This window comes from Sus scrofa, chromosome 13 (assembly GCF_054392235.1).
Source record: "Sus scrofa isolate SSC_HxYL_T2T_F1_AM1 chromosome 13, Sscrofa_HxYL_maternal_Yorkshire_Landrace_v2.0, whole genome shotgun sequence".
Taxonomy (NCBI): Eukaryota; Metazoa; Chordata; class Mammalia; order Artiodactyla; family Suidae; genus Sus; species Sus scrofa.
The window spans coordinates 17749179-17776638 of record NC_139395.1 but is presented as its reverse complement, the minus strand read 5'-3'; the positions used below and the strand labels follow the sequence as shown (position 1 = coordinate 17776638).

Here is a 27460-nt window from a genome sequence, read left to right as displayed (position 1 = left end):
GAGTTTAGACACTCACATCTATGCACTGTCTCTGGTACTTAAATACAGCTGACCCTTAAGCAACGTGTGGATGTGAACATCACCACCACCCCACCCCACCGCTGCTGCCCCCATGCAACCAAAGACCATGTATATCTTTTGACTCACCTAAAACTTTGATACCAATAGCCTGTTGACCAGAAGCCTTACCAATAAGGTCAATAGTTGATTAATACATGTTATTTGTAATATTTACTGTATTCTTATAGTAAGGTAAGCTAGAGAAAATAAATGTTAAGAAAATTGTGGAAGAGAAAATACATTTGCAGTATATTACTGTATTATCAATACTGTAAGTTTTCACCATCTGTTTACAAGGTGAATCATCTGTCTGTCACTACCTACATCAGTATTGTCTTATAGTGATAGAAAATACTGAATTTATACATATTGCTAACACTAAACATCAAAAATGTAAAGTTAATTTGAAAAATATTTATAGGTATAACAATTCATGCATTGATATTGAAGCAGCAGCAGTGTAATTGTGTTATGGTAGTCTAGTGTGATCAGTTGTTTTCCTGTAGCCTAGCCTGTACACTAATGAGTGAATCACTATAAAAATTTTATGGCATACAGTATTGTAATCATAGTCATAATATAGTATTGGAAATATTATTACTTGCTTTTTTAAAACTACTTACCTGTCTTGACAGGCTAATAACACAGTTTCTCCAATTATGGAGCAGGGGGAGGGTACTATAATAGTAATGTAACTCTTTGCAAGCAAAGATATAAAACAGTAAGAAAACTAACACATTATTAAATATCACTCACCTTGCGTACATGTATATGTAACTGGGTCACCATACTGTACAGTAGAAAAAAAATTATATTGGGGAAATAACTATTAAAAAATTATGGAAATTTAAAAACTAAATATCACTTACCTTATGAAGTGTGAGGAAGCTCAGCCTTCTGCCCAAATTGCTGTTTCCGTCATGCCATGAGCTGTGGTTTAGGTCACAGACACAGCTAGGATCCCGTGGTGTGGATGTGGTTTTGTAGGCGAGCAGCTGCAGTTCTGTTCGACCCCTAGCCTGGGAACCTCCATGTGCTTTGGTTGTGGCTCTAAAAAGCAAAAAAGAAAAAAAAGAAAAAATAGAAGCAATAACCTGCCCAGCTTTGAATAAATACTTTTAATTGGTCAATTGTCAATATAGCATTTTGGTGAAGAGCCTGAGTTTGGAGGCAGTTTCCTCATAATGCATGGTAAACTATCCAGTAATTTTGCAGCATAAAATAGATGTGTCATGTGCTTTATGCAGTACCTACCACAAAATAAAGATACATGGGGTTGCCATCCTTTCTGAGAAACTCTTCATTCCACAGAATACTGTGGAAACTGCTGTGTTAGTAAAACCTGAATTCTTCAGCTGTTCTCACTTGATTGGTACACAGGTGAACAGCTACAAAAGTTGGGTCAATCAGAATACTGTTCTGTTCGGGCTGCTTAAATTTTAAAAGTAAATTCCGGGATCTCTAATGTCTTTGTTTCCTTACATGAGGGAAAATGTTGGTGAAGGCAAAGAAAAGAAGCTGATGCTAGAAAAACTGAGAAAAAGACAGAGGCTTAAATGTTTCAAGTGTTCTTGTGGCCTTTCCACACACCTTCCTTACCCAAGTTGTGGTTGTTTGGCCTTCAGTTACATGAGGTGTTCCTGTGTCCCGATAAATCCATTTTACCTAACCTAGCTCAATTTAGATTTCTGTTGCTTGCACCCAGTAATGCGATCTAAGGTAAGTGTTCAATAAATAGTAATTCTTAAGGACAGTGAGAGGAAATAGACACTCTGTTTACTCTATTAGTCAAAACACTTTACCTAAAGTAACAGTGCTCTGCTAAATGCTGATGGTTTTTCATGTTAGAAACTTTAAGGTTCCATAGAGGTTCTCAAAGTATTCCTTGGGGCAAAAGAATCATAGCAAACATTTTAGAACTGGTTTTTAATTCATTTGTGTACAGTAATCCATACCCAGAGATTTGGGTAGTTGTCTGTCAGAAGCTGTTCTAGAATGTACTTTGTTCAATATAGAAGTGTCCTGCAAGCTACAGTACACTAGAATATTGTTGATTTGTGGTGGGTTTTCTTCATTAACATTTTAATTTGTTTAAACCTCTTGAGTGCCTGTGAGGTCTGTAACTTTGAGCAAGGTGCTATTATGTAGGTATAAAATTAGACAATTTGCTTCCTCTAGATACTTAGTTATGAAATCATGACCTAAACCCAAAGTTGAGCAATACCAAGAATGCCACCTGTGTGGTACAAATGGTAATGTTGTGGTAGAAGACAGGATAGAGAGATCTCAGTGTACTGACATGGTCCTAAAGACTGTGGTAGAGAAGGAATGTGAGCTGGGTCGTGAAGAGTAAAGGGATTTGGTCAGGGGAAAGGGAGCAAAGGTGCAAGAGGAAAATGTGCCATTATTATTTTTTTTTTTCGGATTCTTTTCCCATATAGATTATCACAGAATATGGGGTAGAATTCCCTGTGCTATACAGCAGATCTCTGTTGGCCACTCATTACATATACCACAGTGTGCATATGCTAATCCCACCCACACCCCCAGTTCATCCCTCCCCACTGCCTGTCCCTTTTGGTAACCAGAAATTTATTTTCAAAGTCTGTGAGTCTCTTTCTGTTCTGTAAATATGCTCATTTGTATCCTTTTTTTTTAGATTCCATATATAAGTGATATCATATGATGTTTGTCTTTCACTAATTTATGATAATCTCTAGGTCCACACATGTTACTGAAAGTGGCATTATTTCATTCTTTTTATGGCTAATATTCCATTGCATATACATACCACATTTTCTTTATCCATTCCTCTGTCAGTGGACATTTAGGTTGCTTTCATGTCTTGACTATTCTAAATAGTGCTGCAGTGAACATTGGCTTGCAAGTAACTTTTTGAATCAGGTTTTCTTCAGATAGATTCCCAGGAGTGGGATTGCTGCTTCATATAGTAGTTCTACTTTTAGTTTTTTTCTTTTCTTTTCTTTTTTTGAGGACCTCGCTTGCTGTCTTCCATAGTGGTTGTACCAATTTACATTCCCACCAACAATGTAAGAGAGTTCCCTTTTCTTCACACTCTCCAACATTTATTATTTGCAGTCTTTTTTTTTTTTTTTTTTTTTTTTTAAATGGTCCTGAGGCATATGGAAGTTCCCAGCCAGGAGTTGAATCAGAGCCACAGCTGAGGCCTACACCACACCCATCCATGGCAACACTGGATCTGAGCAGTATCTGTGGCCTATGCTGCAGCTTGTGGCAGCACCAGATCCTTAATCCACTGAGCAAGATCAGGGATTGAACCTGCATCCTTACAAAGACAACGTCAGGTCCTTAACCCACTGAGCCACAACAGGAACTTCAATTTGAGATCTTTTGTGTTTCCATATAAATTTAAAAATTTTGTGTTCTAGTTCTGTGAAAAAATGCTGTTGGTAATTTCGTAGGGATTGCATTAAATCTGTAGATTGCCTTGGGTAGTATAGTCCTTTTGATAATATTGATTCTTCCAGTCAAAGAGCTTGGTATATCTTTCCATTGGTTTGTGTCATCTTTGGTTTCTTTCATCAGTGTCTCATAGTTTTCATAGTACAGTTCTTTTGTCTCTCCTCTGATTGCCCTGGCTAGGACTTTCAAAACTGTATTGAATAAATGTGGTGAGAATGGACATCCTTGTCTTGTTCCTGACCTTATTAGCAGGAATTCTCTCAGCTTTTCACCATTGAGAATGATGTTAGCTGTGGTTTGTCATATGTGGCCTTCATTATGTTAAAGTAGGTTCCCTCTGTGCCCACCTTCTGGAGGGTTTTTATCATAAATGGATATTGGATTTTGTCAAAAGCTTTTTCTGCATCTATTGAAATGATCACATGGTATTCTTCAGTTTGTTGATGTGGTGTATCACACTGATTGATTTGCAGATACAGAAAAATCCTTGCATCCCTAGGGTAAATCCCTCTTGATCATGGTGTATGATCCTTTTAATGTATTGTTGGATTCAGTTTGCTAGTATTTTCTTGAGGTTTTTGCACATATATGTATCAGTGATATTGGGCTGTAGTTTTCTCTTTTTTGTGGTATCTTTGGTTTTTTTATCAGGGTGATGGTGGCGTCATAGAATGAGTATGGGAGTATTCCTTCCTCTGCAGTTTTTTGGAATAGTTTCACAAGGATTGATATTAACTTTTCTCTCAATATTTGATAGAATTCAACTGTGAAGCGATATGATATTGAGTAAATTCCTTAAACTTTCCTGTGGCTTGATTTCCTTATCTGTATTCACTTCCTAAACCTCTGAGGTAAAGTGCTTAGAGGTAGCCTAAAGTAAGCACTTCGATTCTAATATTACTCTTCCTAGTTAGAGCTAGTGTATGTGAATGCCTTAGTACCTGGACTGGGACAGAATTATGGAATTGAGTCATTGCTATTGATGTGGAAAGATGTTACCAGAATTTACATTCTTGTTCACACAGCTTAAGAATGAACTTTGCAAACACACAGGCAGCAAGCAAGCAAAATTTTTATTACAGAAAAGCAAATAGTTTCCAGGACAGATGGGAGAGGGGAGAAGAGCCCCCCTCCCCATTGTCCTATAGTGGGGATTATCCCTTAAAGATGAGGGGGGTACCAATGTGGGGTCCAGAAAGATGTGGTTTTCTCCCATTGGCCTTGCCCAGTTACCTGTATCAGTCTTTGTCCAGTAGGCGTCTTAGGGGTGGAAATGTCCCATAAGTCTCATGGTTTCTTTGCCCTTCTCTTCCCATAGACTGAGTCATAGCGGGTTAGAGGTTAATGTCCACCTGGGCAAAAAGGCCTGTGAGGATGTTACTCCCTAGAGCCTTTAAGCCTCAAATGTTAATCAGTAGCCATATCAAAGAATGCATTAAAGCCTGTGCTCCTATACTACCTGAGTTAGTATTCTGCCTCACTGTGACATTGTGGTTGAATCCATATAGTAGATGACTTCTCAGACTCTCAAGTATTTATCCTTGTACAGATGTTCTCACTTTCAGTTTACTGTTTCTAACTCTTTACTTCTCTGTTTTCCTACCGTATGTGCTGCTGCTTATTCCACCTTGATCCTAAAAGCTACTTTAAGTTAAAGCTTCCTCAGTACAGCCTGGGTCCTCAGATTTGGCATGAGGCACTGCCGTTTAGATCTGACCCTTTTCCTGGCCTGTGCCAGCATTCCACTCTGTCTCAGCCACCTTCCCTAGGTTTTCTAACCTTGCTTGCCTATGCTTTGCTGACTACTTCTGGAGATCACCATAACAACATATAAACTAAAAGTGTTCAAGATGTTCTGAACACTTTTTTTTTTTAACTTTACTTTGAAATTATGTAGAGATAGTTCAGAATTCCAGAAATGATACAGAGAGTTTCCTGTGTTTCCATCCACCCAGATTCTTCTTATGGTGACATCTTACAGTACATTATCAGGAGCAGGCAGTTCACACTGGCACATTACAACTAATTAGACTGCAGACCTTCCTTGGGTTTCACCAGCTTTTTGCATGTACTCATTTAGGGGAAGAGGACAGGGGTGATGGTAACATCTTTGTGTATAATTCTGTGACATTCTGTCTATGTGTAGATTTGTGTAACCATTGATATATTCAAGAACCAGAACTGTTGTGTCACCACAAAGGAACTCCCTCCTGTTCTGATGACTGGTATGTAATACACCAGCCCAGCATTCACCTGTGGCCCAACCCCAAAGTCATTAATAATCACTAGTCTCCTTTTTACCCTTCAATATATATTATTTCCCATCTTTCAGGATAATCACTTATAGGAACTTAAAGCTGTTTTTTTTTGGTTTGCTTTTATTTGGGAAGAGTGAATAATTTTTTGAAGTCCTAATCATACACATAATTTTTTTTTTCAGAGCACCACATCAAAAGTATAAGAAAAATGTATTTATTTTGTCCACTTAAAAAATGTACAAATTGAAGGTTGAGAGTTAAGTTTTATTTGGGGCAAAATTAGGACTTAAGCCCAGGAAACAGCATCTCAGCCCTGAGAAACCGCTCCGAGGAGGCTGGTGAGGGGAAGCTAGGATATATGAGTTTTTGCAACAAAGGGAAGGTAGTAGGAACAAAAGATTTACAGATAACCAGGTTTACAGAAGAAGATTTACAGAAAATCAATTTCTATGGGAAATAAAAAGGTCTGCTTATTGGAATAAATCCTTTAATATGCACCTCTGCTGTGGCCCAGTCTTTTCTTTCCTGAATTCCCTCAGGGCTCACTAGCCCACCCTTGGTGTGACTGCATTGAGTAATGACTGTGACATCTTTTGTTTTGTCCGCTTAACTACAGCCCAATATTTCAGATAGCTCTGAAATACTGCCCCCCATCCCAGAGGAAAGGGGAAGTATAAAGATATAAGTGATAAAGGTGAAGGGGGAGGTGCATGCAGCCTTGCACACATTTTACAAAGTTTGCTGCTGGTCTCATGAAGGTTACTACTAGTCATGAGGAGTAGACACCACCATAAAGAGTTTTAGTGTTTTTCTAGATATGAGGAGGTGCAAGAAGTGGGCTTATAAAATCTTCTCCTAAAAATCTCTAACTATCTGAAGACCTGTTCTTCCAGTTTTCCCATAGCACAGAGGGCCTCACTCCTGGTCTCCTCCTTGAGCTCTGTTCAAGGGGTGCTGAAGGTCAGCAGCTGCAGTGGCTCATGATTTAATACATGTAGAGGCAGGTGGCAAGTACCAAACTCCAGTTAATTTCAGTGGATATAATCAAAAGGTGATCAAATGAGTTCAACTTTTTGAGTCCATTGTGTGTATTTTATAATTCTAATTGGGATTATTTTGGAATACTTCATGGAGGTGTAATGGTTTCTTTAAAATCTGATTTAATATCTTAAGAAACAATTTCGTTTTTGAATGGGTACCCGGACTTAGTGAAATGTCTGGAATGGGAAATTATTGAAATGTTCTTCAGCTGATTGACATGTTTTTTGGTTTTTATTTTGTTTTTTTGTCTTTTTAGGGCCACACTTGTAGCATAGGGTAGTTCCTACGCTAGGGGTATTATTAGAGCTACAGCTGCTGGCCTATGCCACAGCCACATCAATGTGGAATCCAAGCTGCATCTGTAACCTACACCACAGCTCGTGGCAATGCCAGATCCGTAACCCACTGAACAAGACCAGGAATCAAACCCACATCCTCATAGTTAATAGTGGCGTTCATTACCACTGAGCCAGGATGGAAACTCTCTGAAATATTATTTTAATTTTTTTTGTTTTCCTTTTTGGAAAAATACATGGTAATAGATGTTACCAGAATCCGGGTTCTTATTCACACGGTTGAAGAATGAACTTCTCAAACACAAAGGCTGCAAGCAAGCAAAGTCTTTATTACAGGAAAGCAAATAGCTCCCAGGGTTGCTGAGAAGGGGGGAGAAGAGCCCCCACTCTCTATTGTCCTGTATGGGTTTTTATCCCTTAAAGATGGGAGGTACCAACATGGGGTCCAGAAAGATGTGGTTTTCTCCTATTGGGCTTGTTCAATTACTTATATCAGTCCTTGTCCAGTAGGGGTCTTAGAGGTGGAACTGTCCCAAAAGTCTCATGGTTTCTTTGTTTTTTTCTTCCTGTAAACTGAGTCACAGGAGCTTAGGGATTACTGTCCACCTGGGCGTAGGTACACTCCCTGTAGTATACAAGGCCTGTGGGGATGTTACTTTCTGGAGCCCTTAAGCCACAAATGTTAATCAATAGCCATATCAAAGAATGCATCGAAGCCTATGCTCCTACACTGACTACCTGAGTTAGTATTCTGTCTCAAAAGGCCACAAATAGTGAAGAATGACTCTCTCACACTTTGGATTCTGGTGTGTCAGTGTTCTTCATCCAGAGGCAGTCACTGTATTCCTTTCATAGATGTTTTATGTATATTCAGGCCTAGGAGTTTGTAGAACCTTTAATGTGTAATTGTTTTGAGGTTGCATTTTTCATTTAACCCTGTGCTTTAGAGATGTTCCATTGACAAAGAATATTGGGGTCTGCTTATTATTTTAAATTGGAAGCATAATATGATATTATGATTATAATAGGAAATACATATTTGGATTTAGTCCCTATTTCTAGAACAGAGCCTTTAGCCCCTGTTTCTAGAACAGAGCTCCTAAAACCCTTGGAATTTCCTGCCTGGAGAGCTGTGAAGGTATATTTTTTATGTTATCGAGATGACTTTTGGAAAGACCTTAAGGGTGGGGCCCTTGCTTTTGGATCTAACCACTTGGTTAGAGGGTTAGAACTTTCATTCTCACCCTCTCATCCCTGGGGAAGGTAGAGGGGCTAGAGATTGAGTACGGTTGCCCATGGTCAATGGCTTGTGTGTGCAACCACACAAGCCCCAGATTCCACAAAGATGGAAACTTCTTTGTTTGGGATCCCACCCTGTGTTTCTTTTGTCTGGCTTTCTATTTGTATCCTCCATATCCTGTGTAATAAACTGGTAATCTAGTGAGTAAACTGCTTGCCTGAGTCCTGGGAGCCATTCTATCCAGCAAATTAATTAAACCCAAGGAGAGTGTCTGGGGAATCTGGATTTGTAGCCAGTCAATCACAAGGACTTGCTGTTCGCCTCTGAAGTAGCGTGGGGGCTGTCTTAATAGGACTAAACCCTTAACCTATAGGATGTGGGTTAGAATTGTGTTGAGTTGTAGGACAGCCAGCTAGTGTTGGCGCATTGCTTGAATGTGTGGGGGAAAACCCACACTTTTGAATTGGTTTCAGAGTCCTTACATAGTATTTCATTATGTGAACATCAAACTGAAATACCTCTGACTCAAACCTAGCCAGAACCCAGATTGGGACTTGAACCCACATGCCTGGACTCAAACCCAGCCTAAACCCAGATTGGGACGCGAGCCCTTATTTTTGCAAAATTAGAATCGCTCGCCTGGTGTCTGAACTTACTGAGGTTCAGGTTCTTTGTGTCTCAGCACAGAAGGGATTAAGCAAGAGATAAAGTGATAGGGCAGAAATAGATTTATTAAGATAGGACTCTTGCAAAAAAAGCTCTGCCCCAAGGATTAGGTGGGCTACATTTTTATAATCCAAGGAAAGTGGGAAGGGGGAAGACCACCTTTTTCCTTATATCATTAGCTCTTCCTTCATATTGGGTAAGAGAGTATTTGACCCTATGAGGTCAAACTAGGACTGTCATGCTTCTTATTCAAATCAGGAGAAGCGTGGTTACATACTCTAAAAGATGTTGAATCATCTCAGGTTTCTGTATAATGAAGGTCTCTTACTTTGGAATGTCGTCTTTCCCTTAAATTCCTTTTCTTGGTCCTAAGGATCATTATCTTGCTGAGCTTGAATGCAGACCTCATTTTATCTTTCACTTACTGACCTGAGGCATATCTTTATGTATGGTTTTATAGTTAAGCAAGGCTGCTTCATTCCACTTAAAGTGGTCTCTTTAAACCACTTAGGGAACTTTGGGAGACCATTTTAAGTGGAATGAAGCAAAGTTCCCTGGGTTTACCTCTCTGTCCGTGGTCCCCTACTGGGACTTGTACAGCCTGTGAATCCTACTCCATCCCTATCAGATGTACAACTCAAAGACCTTTCATCTGAAAACACTAGTAAATGGTGGTTGATAAGCTAATCGAAATCTGACAGAGGTAAGCATTTTAAACGATCTTGAGCATTTTACCATAACTTCATTTTCTAGCCTTTTTTTTTTTTTTCCTTTTGTCTTTTTAGGGCCTCACCTGCGGCATATGGAGGTTCCCAGGCTGAGGGTCTAATCAGAGCTGTAATAGCCGAAGCAATGCCAGATCCGAGCTGCGTCTGCAACCTACACCACAGCTCACAGCAACGCCAGATCCTTAACCCACTGAGCAAGGCCAGGGATCGAGCCGCAACTTCATAGTTCCTAGTTGGATTCGTTTCCCCTGCACCAGGATGGGAACTCCCAGCCTTTTTTTTTTTTTTGAAATTGGGCCAAGGCTTTTTTGTTGACAATGTGGAGTCCACTGACAGAAATTAATATTACCTTCCTTACATAGACCATACCCCACAGTGCATTATCTGTAACTTGTAAAACCTCTCTAAATACTTACGCCTTTAATATTTCACTTGTCTTGGCCATACCCAATTCAATAGTACTTTTTTTGGTAGCTTGTCTTTATTGATTCTTTGTATAGTATTCAACCTAGTGATCATAAAAACAATTTTCTTTTTTCATCCCTATTTCATCAGTTTAAGTAATATATAATTAAGTCATGTTATGATTGCAGGTGAGGTTGGCACAAGCAGTTGTGATAACAGACATATCTTACCCTTGTTTAATCTTGTAAACATACACCTAGTGGTAGGAATGAGATGCAGGGTCTTGTTAGTGGTGGTCTAATAGTAAAAACACGTGGTCTGCCAAAGTCACTGTTAGTTTTATTTAGGAAACAGACTATTGATTAATCATGTGAATCAGTTAAATGAGTCTGGTTAGGAGCTGCTTGTGTTTCACAATTTTAAATAAGCATTTTCTTATTGATGGACGTTTAAATTTTACTTCCTAGTATGGTCAATACATTTCCTTGAATTTTTTTTGCATACACGTAGCAGTTCCTTTATCTAAAAAGAAAAATTCCTTGAAGTGGAATTCATGTGTATATGGGAGAGTCATTTTTTAATTCTATTAAGTTTTGTTGAAGGAAATTTTAAATGTTTCATTGCTTGATTTTCAGTGTTGTACTAAAGTAAAATATGATAGGCAAAGCTTTTTCTTTTAAAATTAACCAGTTTGCTCCTTTGTTTTTTCCTCTCTGCAAATCAATGAAAAAAGGTTGATAAAATGAGTCATAAAATACAGTAATAGGATTCAAGGCTTTGAGTCATAGAATTCCCAACATCCCACACATGAATGACTCGATGTGTGTGCTGTGTGTTTGGTTTATCCTGGGAATAGATGGGTTTCTCAATTTGAGTGAGTCTGTTCATATTTAAACACCGTAGGGAAGTTTGACATGTTAATGATTAACACTGAGAAGCCTTAAGCTAAAGTTTCTTTCCTTAAATTGACTAAGTTAGGACTCAGCTTTAAATGAAGCCTGATATTTTAGTGGTTCTCTGTTAACTTTTTCAATGACTATTTGTTTGGTAATTTCTGTGCAAACCATTTGTTTGCTGGGGTGTATAAATGTAATAAAAAACACCTTGTGGAAATTATGTTTAGGGAGACAAGGACACAGAGCTTACTACAAAACATTAATAACCACTGTACCAGCCTCACTTTACTTTAGTACTTATTACTTGTATAAGGGACAAAAACAATATCACAAATATATTAAAATTATATGAAGAAATGTGTGTAGAGCCAGGGTTGATTATGTGTTATACAGATCTTTATAATACCTTTATATGCTCTAATCCCTAAAGCTTTTAGGGATTGCCTATGATTTTTTTTAACCCCTCTTGACTAGAAGTTTCTTTCCTAATTTAGTCTCATTGACCTAACTATCCTTTCTTTGCTTAATTGGGATATTTGCCAAAGTAGAAAATTATGATGATGTGAAATTTTTCATTTTTTTAAATCTCGAAAGCTGTCAAAAGACCCCAAAATACAATACCCATTCAAATAAGAATTTTATTCTCTTAGTAGTCCAGGAGTTAGCAGTCTAAGTTGGTGGGCCAACTCTGCTCTATAAGATCATTCAGTATCCTTGTCTAACAGTCTTGTAGAATATTGGCCTACCTCTGCCTGTTCAAAGCTGGCACAGTTTCACATGTGCCTTCCAGCCTGTGGGAGGTAGACAAGTTTATGTCTAGCTCTAGAGTGGTTGTCTTCTGGTTTGAAGGTGACCAGAAAGTTGTGCCTTTACTTCCACTCATATACCATTGGTCCACAGTAAGTAACAACACTTAAGACATGGTGGGAGTCTATTCACTTGCTGGGTGGGTAAATAACCACGTACAACTTTCTATCTGTGCACAGTGGAAAGCAACCAGCAGTCTGACTCAAAGGCCAGTGTCAAAAAAATTGGATGTAAAGTTCAAAATAAGTATTTCTAAATAAATAGCTTTCTTAGATGCAGCCACGTCAGCAATACTGCTGCAGTAACTTTAAATGAGGTATAATGTGAATTGAATCCCTGAATGTGACATTACACTAATAAGATCTTTCTTCTCAAACTGGATAATGTTGTTTGAGGGGGACAGTACACAAAGCAATGCATTTAGATGTAGCTTCTCTTCCTGGAGGAAGGCTTGGAAGACTATATATATGTATAAACAGTATATATATATTTACAAGGATAGGAATATAGTTTAGAGCCAAAAATGAAATTGGCAAAAACTTTAAGAAAAAACTTACTATTGTTTTAAAGGATAATTTCAGATCCCCAGAGATAATTTTCTATTTTCGCCACTGTGGATACTCCTGTGGAAACATTTTGATAAGCAAATTTTTGGTTTGTTAAGGTTCGTTTTGTTTTGTTAGCTCAACAGTTCTAAACTATGTAAAGCTGTGGAATAATCTGGGGTGGGGGTTATAGGCAGGTAGTATGAAGTAAAGGAAATTTTCCTGTATATACTAGCAGCATAGGCATCTTTATTCAAAGGCAGTCTAAGAAGCTATTTCTTTGCTTTTTTTCCCCCCTGTACCCAAGGCATGCAGAAATTCCTGGGCCAGGAATTGAACCTGAGCCATGGCAGCAACCCCAGCCACAGTAGTGACAGTACCCAATCCTTAACCCACTGAGCCACCAGGGACCTCCACATCATCTTAAATTTTTATTTTATTCTTTGCTGCATTTTATTACTATTCTTTTAAGGCCAAATGTTTTTTTTTAGGCTTCTCTTCTCCTAGCAAGGAAATGTTCTGTTAATGAGATTTGCAGACTAGACTATAGAGTTGTAGAACTAGTAAGCTGGTGGTTAATGATGGTTTTTCTTCATTTAAAGCGTATTAATATTAACTTTATATTGAAATTTACGTTCCACCTTTCCTTCTTATCACAGGACAATGAAAAGAGAACTCCACTGCATGCTGCTGCCTATCTTGGAGATGCAGAAATCATTGAATTGCTTATTTTATCTGGTATGGTAAGCTCTGTCTAAGAGCACATCATGCGTGTTTTTGTCATAATTAAACTTAATGACTGTTCATTCGTATTTGTTTAAGCTGAAACTTATTTGTTCATTCTAGAAGTACTGATGTTATATGTCCCAGGTATTGTTCTGGTGCTTAGAGTACTTTGGAAAACAAATCCCTGCCCTTATGGAGCTTATAGTCTAATAAAGAAAAACAGGCTACAAATATAGTAATTTTACAGTATAGGGGATAAATGAAAAATGAAAAAGTAGATCAGAATACAGTTGGCCCTCTCTGTCCATGGGTTCTGTATCCATGGATTTCAACCAACTACAGATCAAAAATATTTGGGAAAAAATTCCAGAATGTTCCAAAAGGCAAAATTTGAATTTGCCATGCACTGGCAACTGTTTACATAGTATTACATTGTATTTACAGCTATTTATGTAGCATTTATATTGTGTTAGGTATTGTACTCTAGAGATAAAGTATACGGAAGAATGCGCATAGGTTATATGCAAATGCTATGTCATTCGGAAGGATAGCTGATGGATTGGGATGAGCATTCTATAGGGTAGGATATTATATAGAGTAATCATATAATGCCTCATTGATCACAGAATTACTAGGAGATTACCGTTTTCCAAGGAGGAAGTGATGGTGGCTTGGAACTGATATAGCTGTGGAGAGGGTAAAGAAAGATATGATTGCAGATGTATTTTGAAAGTGATGCCAGCAAGATTTATGTCTTTAAATAGCTTCTACATGATTCCTTTTTGTTGGCCTGTAAAATACATTTTAGGAACTTGTACTTTATTTTGAAATTACTTGTAAACTGTTCAAGACTTCACAATATGAAATAATGGTAAAACAGTTTCTTAGAGAATAGTTCCTATTATGATCATACTACTTGCATTCCTAAAACAAGCAGTCAAAGAGAGCTTATTTTTGTTTTACCCAGATTGTTGTAAGTGATAGTTACTGGGAGAGGATTTGTGTTTCAGTTGTGTTTGTGTTGCCAGACTGCGCAGATATATGCATAATGCATTTGGAGAGATAGTACCATTCTTTTGAATTTTTTTGGGGAGGAGCACTAAGAGAAATTTTGAGTGAAAATCCTATTAAATAGTAGACTGAATAGAATTTTGCTATTATAAATTAATAAAAATTTAAAAATTTTGATTTTATAACAATTGCATGATCATATAGAATTATAGTTAAGTATGGACCAGGCTAATATTCTTTTTGTCTTTTTTTTTTTGGCTTTTTATGGCCACACCTGTGGCATATGGAAGTTCCCAGGCTAGGGGCCAAATCAGAGCCATAGTTGCCAGCCTCTTCGACAGCCAAAGCAGTGCAGGATCCAAGCTGCATCTGTGACCTATACCACAGCTCACGGCAATGTTGGATCCTTAACCCACTGAATGAAGCCAGGGATTGAACATGCATCCTCATGGCTACTAGTTGGACTTAGAACCTGCTGAGCCGCTATAGGAACTCCCAGGCTGATATTCTTTTTTTTTTTTTTTTTAGGACTGCTCCTGCAGCATATGGAAGTTTCCAGGCTAGGGATGTAATCAGAGTTATAGCTGCCAGCCTACACCACAGCTGCGTGTGCAATGTACTCCACAGCTCACAGCAACACCAGATCCTTAACTCACTGAGCAAGGCCAGGGATCAAACCCACATCCTCATGGATCCTAGTCAGGTTCATTCACTGCTGAGCCACTAAGTGAACTCCCCAAACCTGCATTCTTATGGATACTAGTTGGGTTTGTAACCCACTGAGGGACAGTGGGAACGCCAAAGCTAATATCATTATATTAATCCTTATGAATAACTTCGTCATTGACGTACTTCCTTGAAGGTATCTGTTCCTTTATGGGTGCTAGCTCACTAGTTTTCAGCTGAAATTTACTAGAGATAAGAACTGAGGTTCAAGAGAAAAATAACACTTCTTAATTGAAGCATATTCTACTGTAATAATAAGTCCAGGACCAGGGGAATTCTACCAAACATTTAAAGAAGAATTAATACCTGTTTTTCTCAAATTATTGCAGAAAATTGAAGAAGGAATGCTTCCAGACTTATTCTATGAGGCCAGCAGTACCCCGATACAAAAAAAAAAAAAAAAAAAAAAAACAGAAAAAGATACTACAAAGAAAGGAAATTACACTCCAGTTTCCCTGATGAACATAGATCAAACAGAATTCAACAATACATTAAACGGATCACATACCATGATCAAGTGTGTTTTATTACAGGGATGCAAGGATGGTTCAGCTTCTGCAAATCAGTGTGATACACTTCTTAACAAAATGAGACTAATAATCATGATTATCTCAATTGATGCAGGAAAAGCATTTGACATAATTAAATATTCATTCATGGTAAAAACAAACAAACCAAAAGAAAGATCCAAAAAAACTCTCACCTATTAAGTATAGAAGGAATATAAAGACCGTACATGATTAAGCCCACAGCTAACATCATACTCAAAGCTGAAAAGCTAAAAGCTTTTCCTCTGAAGTCAGGAGCACAAGATAGAATACCCACTGTCATTGCTTTTTCAACATAGTCCTGGCAGACCTAGCCATAGCAATTAGGCAAGAAAAGCAAATTTAAAATGTTTAAATTAGAAAGGAAGAAGTAAACTGTTTCTTTGCAGATGACATTATATATAGAAAACTATAAAGATTCCATAAAAGAAACTGTTAGAAATAATCAAATTTAGTGAAGTTGCAGGATCCAAAATCAATATATAAAATCTCTTGTGTTTGTATGTATCAGAAAAGAGAAATTAACAAAACAGTTCCATTTACGATTCATCAAAAAGTAAAATAGCTAGAAATAAATTAGATAAAGAAGAGAATACATGAAGCAGAAAGTAGGCAAGAAATTTAGGCTAATTTGTAACTAGTAATGAAAATTGTTACTATAAAGTTTGGGGTAGACTCTTCTTGCCCTTCATGTTAACTACCAGTGACATGTTACAGTAGTAATTGGGTTAACATTAACTGGTGTAATCTTAAGAAAATTAAGCAATATGAAATAATCCCCATTTAGCCCTGGCATTATGCAAAAGTCATAGTATGCTTCAGTAAGAACACACAATAAAGTAAATTATTGTAATTTTATATATCGTAAAAACTAGTTTGGGAGTTCCTGTCATGGTACAGTGGAAATGAATCTGACTAGGTACCATGCGGTTGTGGGTTCAATCCCTGGCCTCACTCAGTGGGTTAAGAATCTGGTGTTGCCGTGAGCTGTGGTGTAGGTTGCAGACACAGCCAGGATCTAGCATTGCTATAGCTCTGGCATAGGTTGAAGGCTATAGCTCCAGTTCGACCCCTAACAGAACCTCCATATGCCACAAGTGCAGCCCTAAAAAGCCAAAAAAAAAACAAAAAAAAAACAAACAAAACAAAACAAAACTAGTTCGATATCCATGGCAAGACTATTTGTTCATTATTTGTTCCTAAAATATACTCTAAAATGAAAAGTGAGGAATATGAAAAAGTTGATCATTCCTTAGAGGCATGGACTCCCATGTTCGTGTTTGAGATTGATTGTTTTCTGATTTACTATGATGAGAAATTGGGAAATATCATTCTCTAATTTGCTTCGCTCTAGTATTTTCATTGTCAAGAATTATGACTTTATATTCTATTTTGTAATCATAATTACCACTGTTTTATCTCACTCATACACACACACACACACACACACACACACACACACACACACACACACACACTCACACACACTGCCCTTAGGCATAGCTTATCTATTCTCAGGTTTTAAATTTTGGTGTATCTTGGTTGAAAAGACATCAAGTAGTTTTTGTTTTTATATTTTCTATAAGAGTTCATGGGCATTGTACTCCCTGGTATCTTATTTATTTGGGGCTGTGCCTTTTGTTTGTTTGTTTGTTTTTTAGCTGAACAGTAGATTAGCTAGTTATAAAATTCTTGATTTATGTGTTTTGCTTTTATTGTTATAGATGTTTTTCCATTGTCTTCTAGCATTGAGTGAAAGTCTTAGATCAAGCTCTTCTCTGCCAACACTCCATCCCCCATCCCCCATTACCCTCTCCACTACCATGGTCCATTCTCTTCTGCCTGGATGCTTGTAGGCTTCAGTTTTCATCTCTGAAATTCATACCAACTTTCTTAGGCTAAATCTTTGAGTCCTTTTGCTGGGAAATAATGTGAATGTATACTTTTAGTTCTGAAATTCAGATTTTTATTTCATTTATATTGTCTAGTGCATCTTTGGATACTTTATTTCCATGTGTTTTTCTATCAGTAAATTTTTCTGCCTTGTGTTTTACTGGTAAAATGGATCTCCTTCATCTGTCTTTATCAGCTTTTCTCTGATTATAATTTTGTCTTTATATTTAGGGATTTGTTTGTTGTCTTTTTAAGGCTGCAGCTGTGGCATATGGAAATTCCTAGGCTAGGAGGCTAGGGGTCGAATTGGAGCTGTAGCCACCAGCCTACACTACAGCCACAGCAACACTAGATCTGAGCCACATCTGCGACCTAAACCACAGCTCACAGCAACGCCTCATCTTTAACCTACTGTGAGGCCAGGGATTGAACCTGTGTCCTCATGGATACTAGTTGTGTTTGCTACTACAGGAACTCCTACATTTAGGTTTTTGTTTTGTTTTGTTTTGTTTTTTTCCCTGCATTTAGTTTTTTGTTTTTTGTTTTTTGTTTTTTTTTTTTGGCTTTTTGCTATTTCTTTGGGCCGCTCCCGCGGCATATGGAGGTTCCCAGGCTAGGGGTCCAATCGGAGCTGTAGCCACCGGCCTACGCCAGAGCCACAGCAACTCGGGATCTGAGCCGCGTCTGCAACCTACACCACAGCTCACGGCAACGCCGGATCCTTAACCCACTGAGCAAGGGCAGGGACCGAACCCGCAACCTCATGGTTCCTAGTGGGATTCGTTAACCACTGCGCCACAACGGGAACTCCCCTGCATTTAGTTTTAAGTCATTCCCTTTTACCTATCCTCCATTCATCCAACAAATGTTTAATGAGCATGTCTGTTCAGAAAGCACTATACGAGTTGCTGTGGCTAGAATGGTGGATAAAATAAATGAAGTCCCAGTCTTCATGGAGTTTTTTTTTAATGGGGAAGTTAGTAACAAATATATGTAGTTTATCTTATGGTGAAGATTTCTATGGAAAAATTAAAAGAAATTGGGCAGGTATCAATTGCTATTTTATATTGGATAATTAGAAGAGGATTCAGTGACATTCAAGGAGATAACTGATAGAAATAAGGAAGTGAGCCTAGCATACCATGTAGCCATTTAGTGAAAATTGAGAGAACAGCAAGTACAAACACTCTGAGGTGTAGCATGTTTGGAGGTAAGTGCAAAAAGCAGTAGGAGATAAAGCATCGGTGGCAGGGTAGGTAGGGGTGGGAGTGTCCAGAGAAAGACTTACTTTGATTCTTAAAGTGATGTGGAAAACCATTTGGGAGTTTTGGATGGATGGGCAGAAGCTAACTTAGGTTTTTAAAAACACATTCTGTTTGTGGCTTTAGATTCTGGACTGTGTTGTAATATATGTCTATTCTGTTTTTTGTGTCTAGGCTTTTATCTATAATTGCTTTATTTTCCTTTTCTCTTGCCTATTCCACCACCTCTTACCGCTGCATTGTCTTAACTTTCTTGGAGCTCTTTCTTCTTTGAGGTCTTTTGGTCAGAGCTTAATTTCTCCAAAACTGTGTCTGAAGAGTAGTTCACAAACCCTTCCTTTCCTTTCTGGGGATAATTTCTTTCAAATAATATGTACCTGTTAACTGCATTTTGCTCAGTTTACTTTTGTGTATTTTTGCTCTAGTCTTATGCTGAATCCTTTCAAATTCTTAGACATCATTAAGGAATATGTTTCTTTCCAGAATAACTATGTACTGAAGAACAGAGGAGAGGGCGGCAAAAAGTGAGACTCACTTAAGTTTGTTTCTTCACATAGCTCTCAAACCAAATGCCTTTTCTTTCAGTCCTAGTAGCATAAGATTTCATCATTGTTAATATACTGCAGATAGTTAAGGTGACCCAACAGCTCCTTGGATCATGGATTCTCAGGCGGTGGTCCGGTGATGATTGGCTCTTACCCTCCATCCCCAGCAGCTTTGTCAAATATAAGGTAGTTGCTTGCTCGGTCCTTCCTTTAGCATGGCCTCACCTTTTTCTCTGTATTGTGAAGAGAACTTCTCCTGTGGGTGACCTCTAAATCTAAAAGGATGTTAGGTATGGGTTCTGGAACACAAACAGGAGAAATAGGGGCAGGACATGTACTCAAACATGCTCTTTTAAATGACTAGGTAGCCTTCCCTGGACCTGAAGAAGCTTCACTTGACATCCTTCATTTTGGTACAGATTTTACTGTATTTGATAGAAGCTCTTTCTAGTTTGGTTTGTGGTTGTAACTGTTTTCTTGCTGTATTGAATATGACATTTCCTCACATTCTCTTTTGTATTTTGGTGAGTTTTTAAGAGTAAAACTACTGGAGTTCCCGTTGTGGCTCAGTGGTTAACAAATCCAGCTAGGAACCATGAGGTTGCGGGTTCAATCCCTGCCCTTGCTCAGTGGGTTAAGGATCTGGCATTGCCGTGAGCTGTGGTATAGGTCGCAGACCTGGCTTGGACCCTGAGTTGCTGTGGCTGTGGTGTAGGCCAGCAGCTACAGCTCTGATTGGACCCCCAGCCTGGGAACCTCCATATGCCGCAGGAGTGGGCCTAGAAAAGGCAAAAAGACCAAAAAAAAAAAAAAGAAAGAAAGAAAGAAAGAAAGAAAGTAAAACTACTTATTCACCTTAATTTGCAGTCCAAAACATTAGAAATCAAATATTTACCCATGATGCATTTTCAAGATTTGTGGATGAAAGGTACTGTGTTTGATGTGTAATTAAACAAGTAAATTTTTCCCTAGGATCTATGGTAAACGCTAGACTCTAGTATAATTAATTTTCCAGTTATTGAATGGGGTAAGGCAATAGGAAGTACTGAGTGCTTACTCTATCTCAAGTACTGTGTTAAATTTACCCTTTTCATTTACTATCTCATTTTATCCTGTTACCTCTGAAGGTGTTATTATAGATGAAGTAAACAAAAGCATTTAGAGATGTAATAACTGGCTGAAAGTTGTACTGTTAATAAAAACTAGAGCTGAAGTTCTCTTGAGGCTCAGAGGTTTAAGGATCCCTTGTTGTCCCTGCAGCAGCTTGGGTCATTGCTGTGGCATGGGTTTGGTCCCTGGCCTGGAAACTTCAACATGCCATGGCACAGCCAAAAAACCAACAAGAGCCAGCATTCAGACCCAGTCTGTCTGACTGCAGAGTTCATATTCTTAACTCTGCTACAGTCTGAACTGCTCTTCTCCCCTCTGCACTCTGCTCCCTCCTCCATCTACTTAGCATTTAGTAAAATTTGTGTAGGCAGTGACTTTTGTTGAAGACTTCTGTTTCAAGGACTGAATTTTCTGGCTGCCTAAGTATAGATAGATATTTTTATGGGAGCTATTCATTTAATGCTTGTATTTTTAAAACATAGGTTTACCAGTACCTCAGGCTGTTTCCAGCATATATTAGCTAGTTAAATAAGTGTCTTGCATAAGGCATTAGTCAAAAATTCTTTTTTTTTTTTTTTTTTTTCCTTTTTCTTTTTAGGACCACACCCATGGCATATGGAAGTTCCCAGGCTAGGGGTTGAATCAGAGCTGCAGCTGGCGGCCTACACCACAGCCACAACAACTCAGGATCCGAACTGAGTGTGTGACCTACACCACAGCTCACAGCAATGTCAGATCCTTAAGCCACTGAGCAAGACCAGGGATAGAACCCTCATCCTCATGGGTACTAGTTGGGTTCATTACCCCTGAGCCACAAAGGGAACTTGCAGTCAGAAATTCATTTAATTGCCTTTTATAGAAAATAAAGTTCCTGATAAGGAAGCATGGGATATGTTTTTGGTAGTAAGAATTAGACCTAAAGTATATGACTCTTGAAAGCCTACAATGCTGTTGTTTTAATTTGCTAAGGCTGCCATTACAGATTGCCACAAGTTATTTATTTTCTCACAGATCTGGAGGCTGGAAGTCCAAGATTAAGGTGTTGGCAGGGTTAGTGTCTTCTAAAAGCTGTGAGAGAAGTGTCTGTTCTAGGGCTTTCTCCTTGGCTTGTAGATGGCCATCTTCTCCTTATGTCTTCCATCTGTACATATCTGTGTCCAAATTTCTTCTACTTAAAGGACCCAGTCATATTGCATTAGGGCCCACCCTTTAAAAAAAGAAAAAGAAAAAGAAAAAAACATTTAACTTAATTACCTCTGTGAAGACTTTCTTCAAATAAGATTGCATTCTGAGGTGCTGGTGCTGGCTGGGTTTGGGACTTCAGCATAGGAATTTGGCAGCAGGAACACAGTTCAACCTCCAATATCCAGTTTTTATAATGGCCTCTTTAAATAATGCAGTGCACTGGGTGAGGGTGGGGGTGGTGCAGCATCACAGGTGGAAAAGTGGAAATGTAATCACTTTTGCTCATTCTACACCCAACCTGAAAATAGAATCTGAACTTTTGCCACTGCCTTTCCTTTTGCCCTTAAGCCAAAGGAAAATTATTTCCAGTTTGAGAGGAGTGCTCAAAGTGCTCGGCTCCTGGCCCAGCCCACTCGATATGGACTATCTCCTCTGTGGGTTAGGAGCAAAGAAGAGAACTATTCTCTGCCAATAGAAGTTTTAGAAAATTACTAGTGGGACTATAATGATTATAAACACATAGGAAAATAGAAATAATTTTAGTACTGTCAAATCTCTAGTACTTAGCCTAGATCAGCGGTTGATGGACTTTTTTATGTAAAGGGTCATACAGATACTGTGGCTACTTAGCTCTACTTCTTTAATACCAAAGCTGCATCCTTAACACATAATTGAATAGATGTAGCTGTGTTGAAGTAAAACTTTTCAAAATAGGTGGCTGGCAACCTGTGGACTGTAATTTGAAGATTATAACATTGATTATAAAGATACTATCTTATCTATGTAATATTAAAGTAGGGCAAGTTACTTAGTAAGCATGAAATAATTTGTTCTGAGTATTTCAAAATAAGATAGAATGTTTTAACTGAAAATGGATCAGAGAGATCATTTACCACAGCTTTTATTTTACTGGTAACTGAGGTTTAAAAAATCAAAGAATTTGGTAGATCTTGGTGAGTGATCAGATTAGGGAGAAAGCAGGTGAATCAGTTTTTTTTGCAGAGATTCCTAGAGTCAAATGGGGCATTCCTGATTTGGATGCCTGACTTCATAGAACCCACTTTGCAAAAACAGGTGCTCTTATGTTGTTTTAACCTAGGGTCTTTCTTCCCTTGAGACAGACAGACAAACACATACACTTACGAGGATTATGATTAACAAAATAAAGGTCTGGGCATATAGGGAACAGCTCTAGGTCGCACAGCCTACAGGTTACAGAGCCATTATTAGATCACAGGTCCTGCTCCTGGGCCCCTTCTACTGACCCTTGATTGTCTCCTCACCTGTCCACACCTCTCTTCAGCTGCATTGCTGGCAAGAGCCCAGAATATGCTGATGTAAGTGAACCAGATTTTTTATTTTTTAAAATTACTTTCTGTTTTACCTTCAAATGAGCTAGGCATTTATCTAATTCCGGAAATTTTAACATAAATATCTTCTTTCCTTTCTCTCTTTTTTTGGCCATACTGATGGCATGTGAAAGTTCCCAGACCAGTGATCAAGCCCACACCACAGCAACGACCCAAGCTGCTGCAGTGACAATGCTGGATCCTTAACCTGCTGTGCCACAGAAGAACTCCAGATATCTTTTTTGTCTTAAAAAATAAACAAACAAACAAAAACTATTGCTTCAGTACATATTTTAGTTTCATAAATTAATAAATGAAAAGATTAGATAAAAGGAAGCAGGTTATCTGGATTTTTCTGTATACTCTGTGATGTCAAAACCAGCCTGTGTGAGTGACCCTGCAGTTGATTTTTGCTTGCTTGTTTGTTTGTTTGTTTTGCTTTAACATATGAGAAATGTAATCACATCTCTACTCTGGGAAGGTGAATCCAAACCCAGATATTTGATGTGGCCTAGGATCTGGCTGGTTATTTACCTGAAGGGAAAGCTTAGTGGATCTACATGGAATTTGTGGGGGAAAGGGGAGTCTAGAAAAGAGCGTATTTGATTTACACAGTTGGGCATAAGTCTTAGGTTTAACAAGATACGCTCCTAGCACTCTTTCTGTGGGTGTCATTTTGCAGTGACATCATCCTGCTTGTTGTTGTCAGCTTCCTAGCAGTACTTCTCTTACTGCAGGGTCTCCCAGTAGCATGATTTCAACAATTGAGGTGGCACTGCTTTTATGTTCTTTTCTGATAGTAAAGAAACTAATCTTTTCTTGGTGACTTAAGGTCATCCTTTTAAATCCCAAATAATATACTTCCCTAGGCAGAGAGAGTGATGATGCCACCTGAACTCTTACATTTGCTTTTATTTCTCTCTAGAAAGACTCTTTTGTGTTTTAAGTGAATCTGTTATCAAATGAATTGAGTGTCCTGCTGTTGGCTGCTTAAAAATCAATACTGACAAAAATGGTAGAAAGAAAAGGTGTCTTTAATCATAATGCCAGCAATCTGGGGAAATTGTAGACTCAGTGTCCCCCCAAAACCACCTCCTAAGATTCTGCTGGGCCATGAATAAAGGAAAGGAGGGAAGTAACCTCAGTTAATCATTGCAGTAAGGGGTCAGAGTCATTGCCCTCCCCCACTGCATGAAGGCGTGTCCACTCCTGGTGATCTTCCTCTAGATGTTAGCTTTATCTTGTTCACCCAGTTTGTTCCTGAGATTACTGAAGAGGAAGCTAGAGAAGAGATCTGGTCATCTGTTAGCATATTCTTCAGTTCTACTTCTCTGATCTATGGAAAGAACCAACAAGTTGGCAAGATATTGTGTGATTAAAAGATGTAAAAGGTGTGCTAGGGCCAGAGATGAGTAGAACATGAGTAGAACATGATTTAAAAGTTAGTTACAGTATAGCTTTGCTTAAAGTGACAAGAAAAGGGGCTTCCTGCTGAGGATAGTTTTCCTGCAAAGAGCTGCTTACTGATACAATTTCTTTTCTTTCCCTCCTTCCCTGTCTTCCTCTCCCCTTCCCTCCTCCCCTCTCCTTTTCCCCCCTCTCCCTTTCCCCTATTTTCCATGTCCACCCCACTTTCCTCCTTTTGGTCTCCCTCCCCTCTCCCTCTCTCCTTCCACTTTCCTTCTGTTTCTTTTTCCTGTCTTCATCTTCATTATTAGCCCTAGTGGCTAGTTTTCAGCTGTTGGATTACTTAACTTTATTCTGGAAATGTTTTTTTTCAATTACTGGAATGACTTTGTAATTTGCGTATATGAATATGTAGCTAATTTTGGAGCTCTCTGCGGAACAGAAGTCTGGTCACCTTCAAGGAGGTCACATGAGATGAGCTCTGGTACCTGGATATCTGGTATGCACTGCCATATTTATTGCTTCTAAGCCATTTTTCATTTTACAGCCAACTGCTGCTGCTCTTGTGATGGACATTGCTATGCCATGTTTGTCTGGCATAAAGCACATGCTAATTAACCGATGTGGCCAGGGGAGATTCCTGTTGTATTGTGTCCTTAGAGTTAGGCCAACCATTTCTCACGTTTTGACCTTTAGTTTCCAAGGAATTAAAATATTTCCTTAGTGTTATTAAAAGAAAGATGAATGTTTTCTGAGAAAGAATATGGTCAGATGTCTAAAATCCCATTGTGCTAATAATCTTCTTGCATTATCTTTAGAATCTAAAAAGAACAAGCCACATTTTTTGTCAAGTTGCCTAACTAGTTGCAGGTTAACAGCATGTGTTCTGGTTAAACCGTCCGTGGATTGTTTGTTACAGTTACTCATGTTTTTGATAAAATTAACATTGATTTTTTTACATATTTTTTTTTGTTAGTCAAATGAATTTGTCACATCTGTAATTGTATAATGATCTTTCACAGGATAAATTAACTTTGATTTTGTTTTTAAAAGAGAAAGGTGCTTTAATTAATTAATTATCGTAACAAAATGGAAGAATGAAGCCAGCCACAGGGTTTTTATGATGCTGCCAAATGCACTATGAAACTTAGATTTTCTTCCTTTAGTTGTATGTCTCTAACCTGTTTACAAAAGACAGTCTTTACTTTCTCCTTACTTTTCAACTTTTTTCTTTACACTTGAAGCCAAATTCTTGGAGTGTTTTTTATGGCTACTTTTATTTCCTCATCAGTGTGTCTCACTTTTTGAATATGTAGTGTTTCAGTTTCATTTTAGAATTAAAATATACACACCTTTAAAGGTTCATAGCATACGATGCAGTTGCCTTTCTGCCATAGTGCCCCTTCACACCTTCCAGTTCTTTTTTTTTTTTTAAATAACCCCAGAGTACGGATTCTTTGCTTTGCTTTGCTTTTTAGGTCCGTACCTGCAGCATATGGAGGTTCCCAGGCCAGGGCTTGAATTGGAGTTGTAGCTGCTGGCCTATGCCACAGTCATAGCCACACAGGATCTGAGTCATGTCTGAGACCTATACCACAGCTCATGGCAATGCCAGATCCTTAACCCACTGAGCAAGGCCAGGGATCAAACCCAAGTCCTCAGAGCCACTAGTCAGGTTTGGTTCAGCTGAGCCACAATGGGAACTCTGTATTTTCTTTTCTTTCTTTCTTTTTTTTTTTACTTAAAGTATAGTTGATTTTTACAATGCTGCGCCAATTTCTGCTGTACAGCAAAGTGACCCAGTCACACATATATATACATTTCCTTTCTTATATTATCTTCTACTGTGTTATATCCCAAGAGACAGGATATAGTCCCCTGTGCTATACAGCAGGACTTCATCGCTTATCCATTCTAAATGTAATAGTTTGCATCTACTATCCCTAAACCCCTAGTCTATCCCACTCTCTCCCCACTCCTCCCTTGGCAACCACAAGAAAGTCTGTTCTCTATGTCTGTGAGTCGTTTTTGTTTTGTAGTTAGGTTCATCTGTGCCATATTCTATTTATTTGTTTGTTGTTTTAGGACCACACCCATGGCATATTCTTGGGCCAGGGGTGGAATCAGAGCTGCACCTGCCAGCCTTCACCACAGCTGTAGCAGTGCCAGATCAGAGCCACATCTGTGACCTAAATGCAGCTTTCAGCAACACTGGATCCTTAACACACTGAGCAGTGTCAGGATGTGAACCCACATCCACATGGACACTATGTCAAATTTTTTTTTTTAACTCAGTGAATTTTATGTTTAGAGTTGTGCAGTGATCATCACAACCTAATTTGACAGCATTTCCATCCTAAACCCCCAGCCCATCCTTCACCCCTGAAACTTGTTTCCTTTGAAAACCATCTGTTTTTCAACATCTGTGAGTCAGTATCTGTTCTGCAAAGAAATTCATTGTATCCTTTCTTTGATTCCACATGTAAGTGATAGCATATGACGTTTGTGTGTCATTGTCTAACTTCACTTAACGTGATAATTTCTACGTCCATCCATGTTGCTGCAAATTCCATTATTTCATTCCTTTTTATGGTTAATAATCCATTGGGTATATGTACTATGTCTTTTTTTTCCACTCCTCTGTTGATGGACATTTAAGTTGCTTCCATGTCTTGGCTATTGTATATAGTGCTACAATGAACATTGGGGTACATGTATCTTTTGTGTGTGTGTGTGTGTGTGTGTGTCTGTGTATGTATGTGTGTGTGTATATATAAATTACTCAAATGAATTTATCACATCTGTAGTTGTATAATGATCGTAACAATCTAATTTCATAGGATTTCCATCCCACAGCCCAAGCACATCCCCCCACCCCCCAAACTGTCTCTTCTGGAGACCATAAGTTTTTCAATGTCTGTGAGTCAGTATCTGTTCTGCAAAGAAGTTCAGTCTGTCCTTTTCTCAGATTCCACATGTCAGTGAAAGCATTTGATGTTGGTGTCTCATTGTATGGCTGACTTCACTTAGCATGATAGTTTCTAGGTCCATCCATGTTGCTAAAAATGCCAGTATTTCATTCTTTTTGATGGCTGAGTAGTGTTCCATTGTGTATATGTACCACATCTTCTGGATCCACTCCTCTGTCGATGGACATTTAGGTTGTTTCCGTGTTTTGGCTATTGTACATAGTGCTGCAGTGAACATTGGAGTACATGTGTCTTTGCGAGTCGTGGTTTCCTCTGGATAGATGTCCAGGAGTGGGATTGCTGGATCAAATGGTAGTTAGTTCTATGTTTAGTTTTCTGAGGA

At 38.5% G+C, this 27460-nt stretch overlaps 1 protein-coding gene across 20 annotated transcripts in view; it reads left to right on the top strand.

The window, feature by feature from the left end:
* Nucleotides 1-27460, top strand: part of ANKRD28 (ankyrin repeat domain 28) — a 216253-nt gene that overhangs the window by 116813 nt on the left and 71980 nt on the right. For 16 of the 20 annotated variants that reach the window (XM_021068209.2, XM_084986547.1, XM_084986540.1 and 13 more), the window contains 1 exon segment: nt 13046-13124. In XM_021068209.2, coding sequence (XP_020923868.1) covers nt 13046-13124 — 79 coding nt within the window. 20 annotated transcript variants of the gene reach the window in all.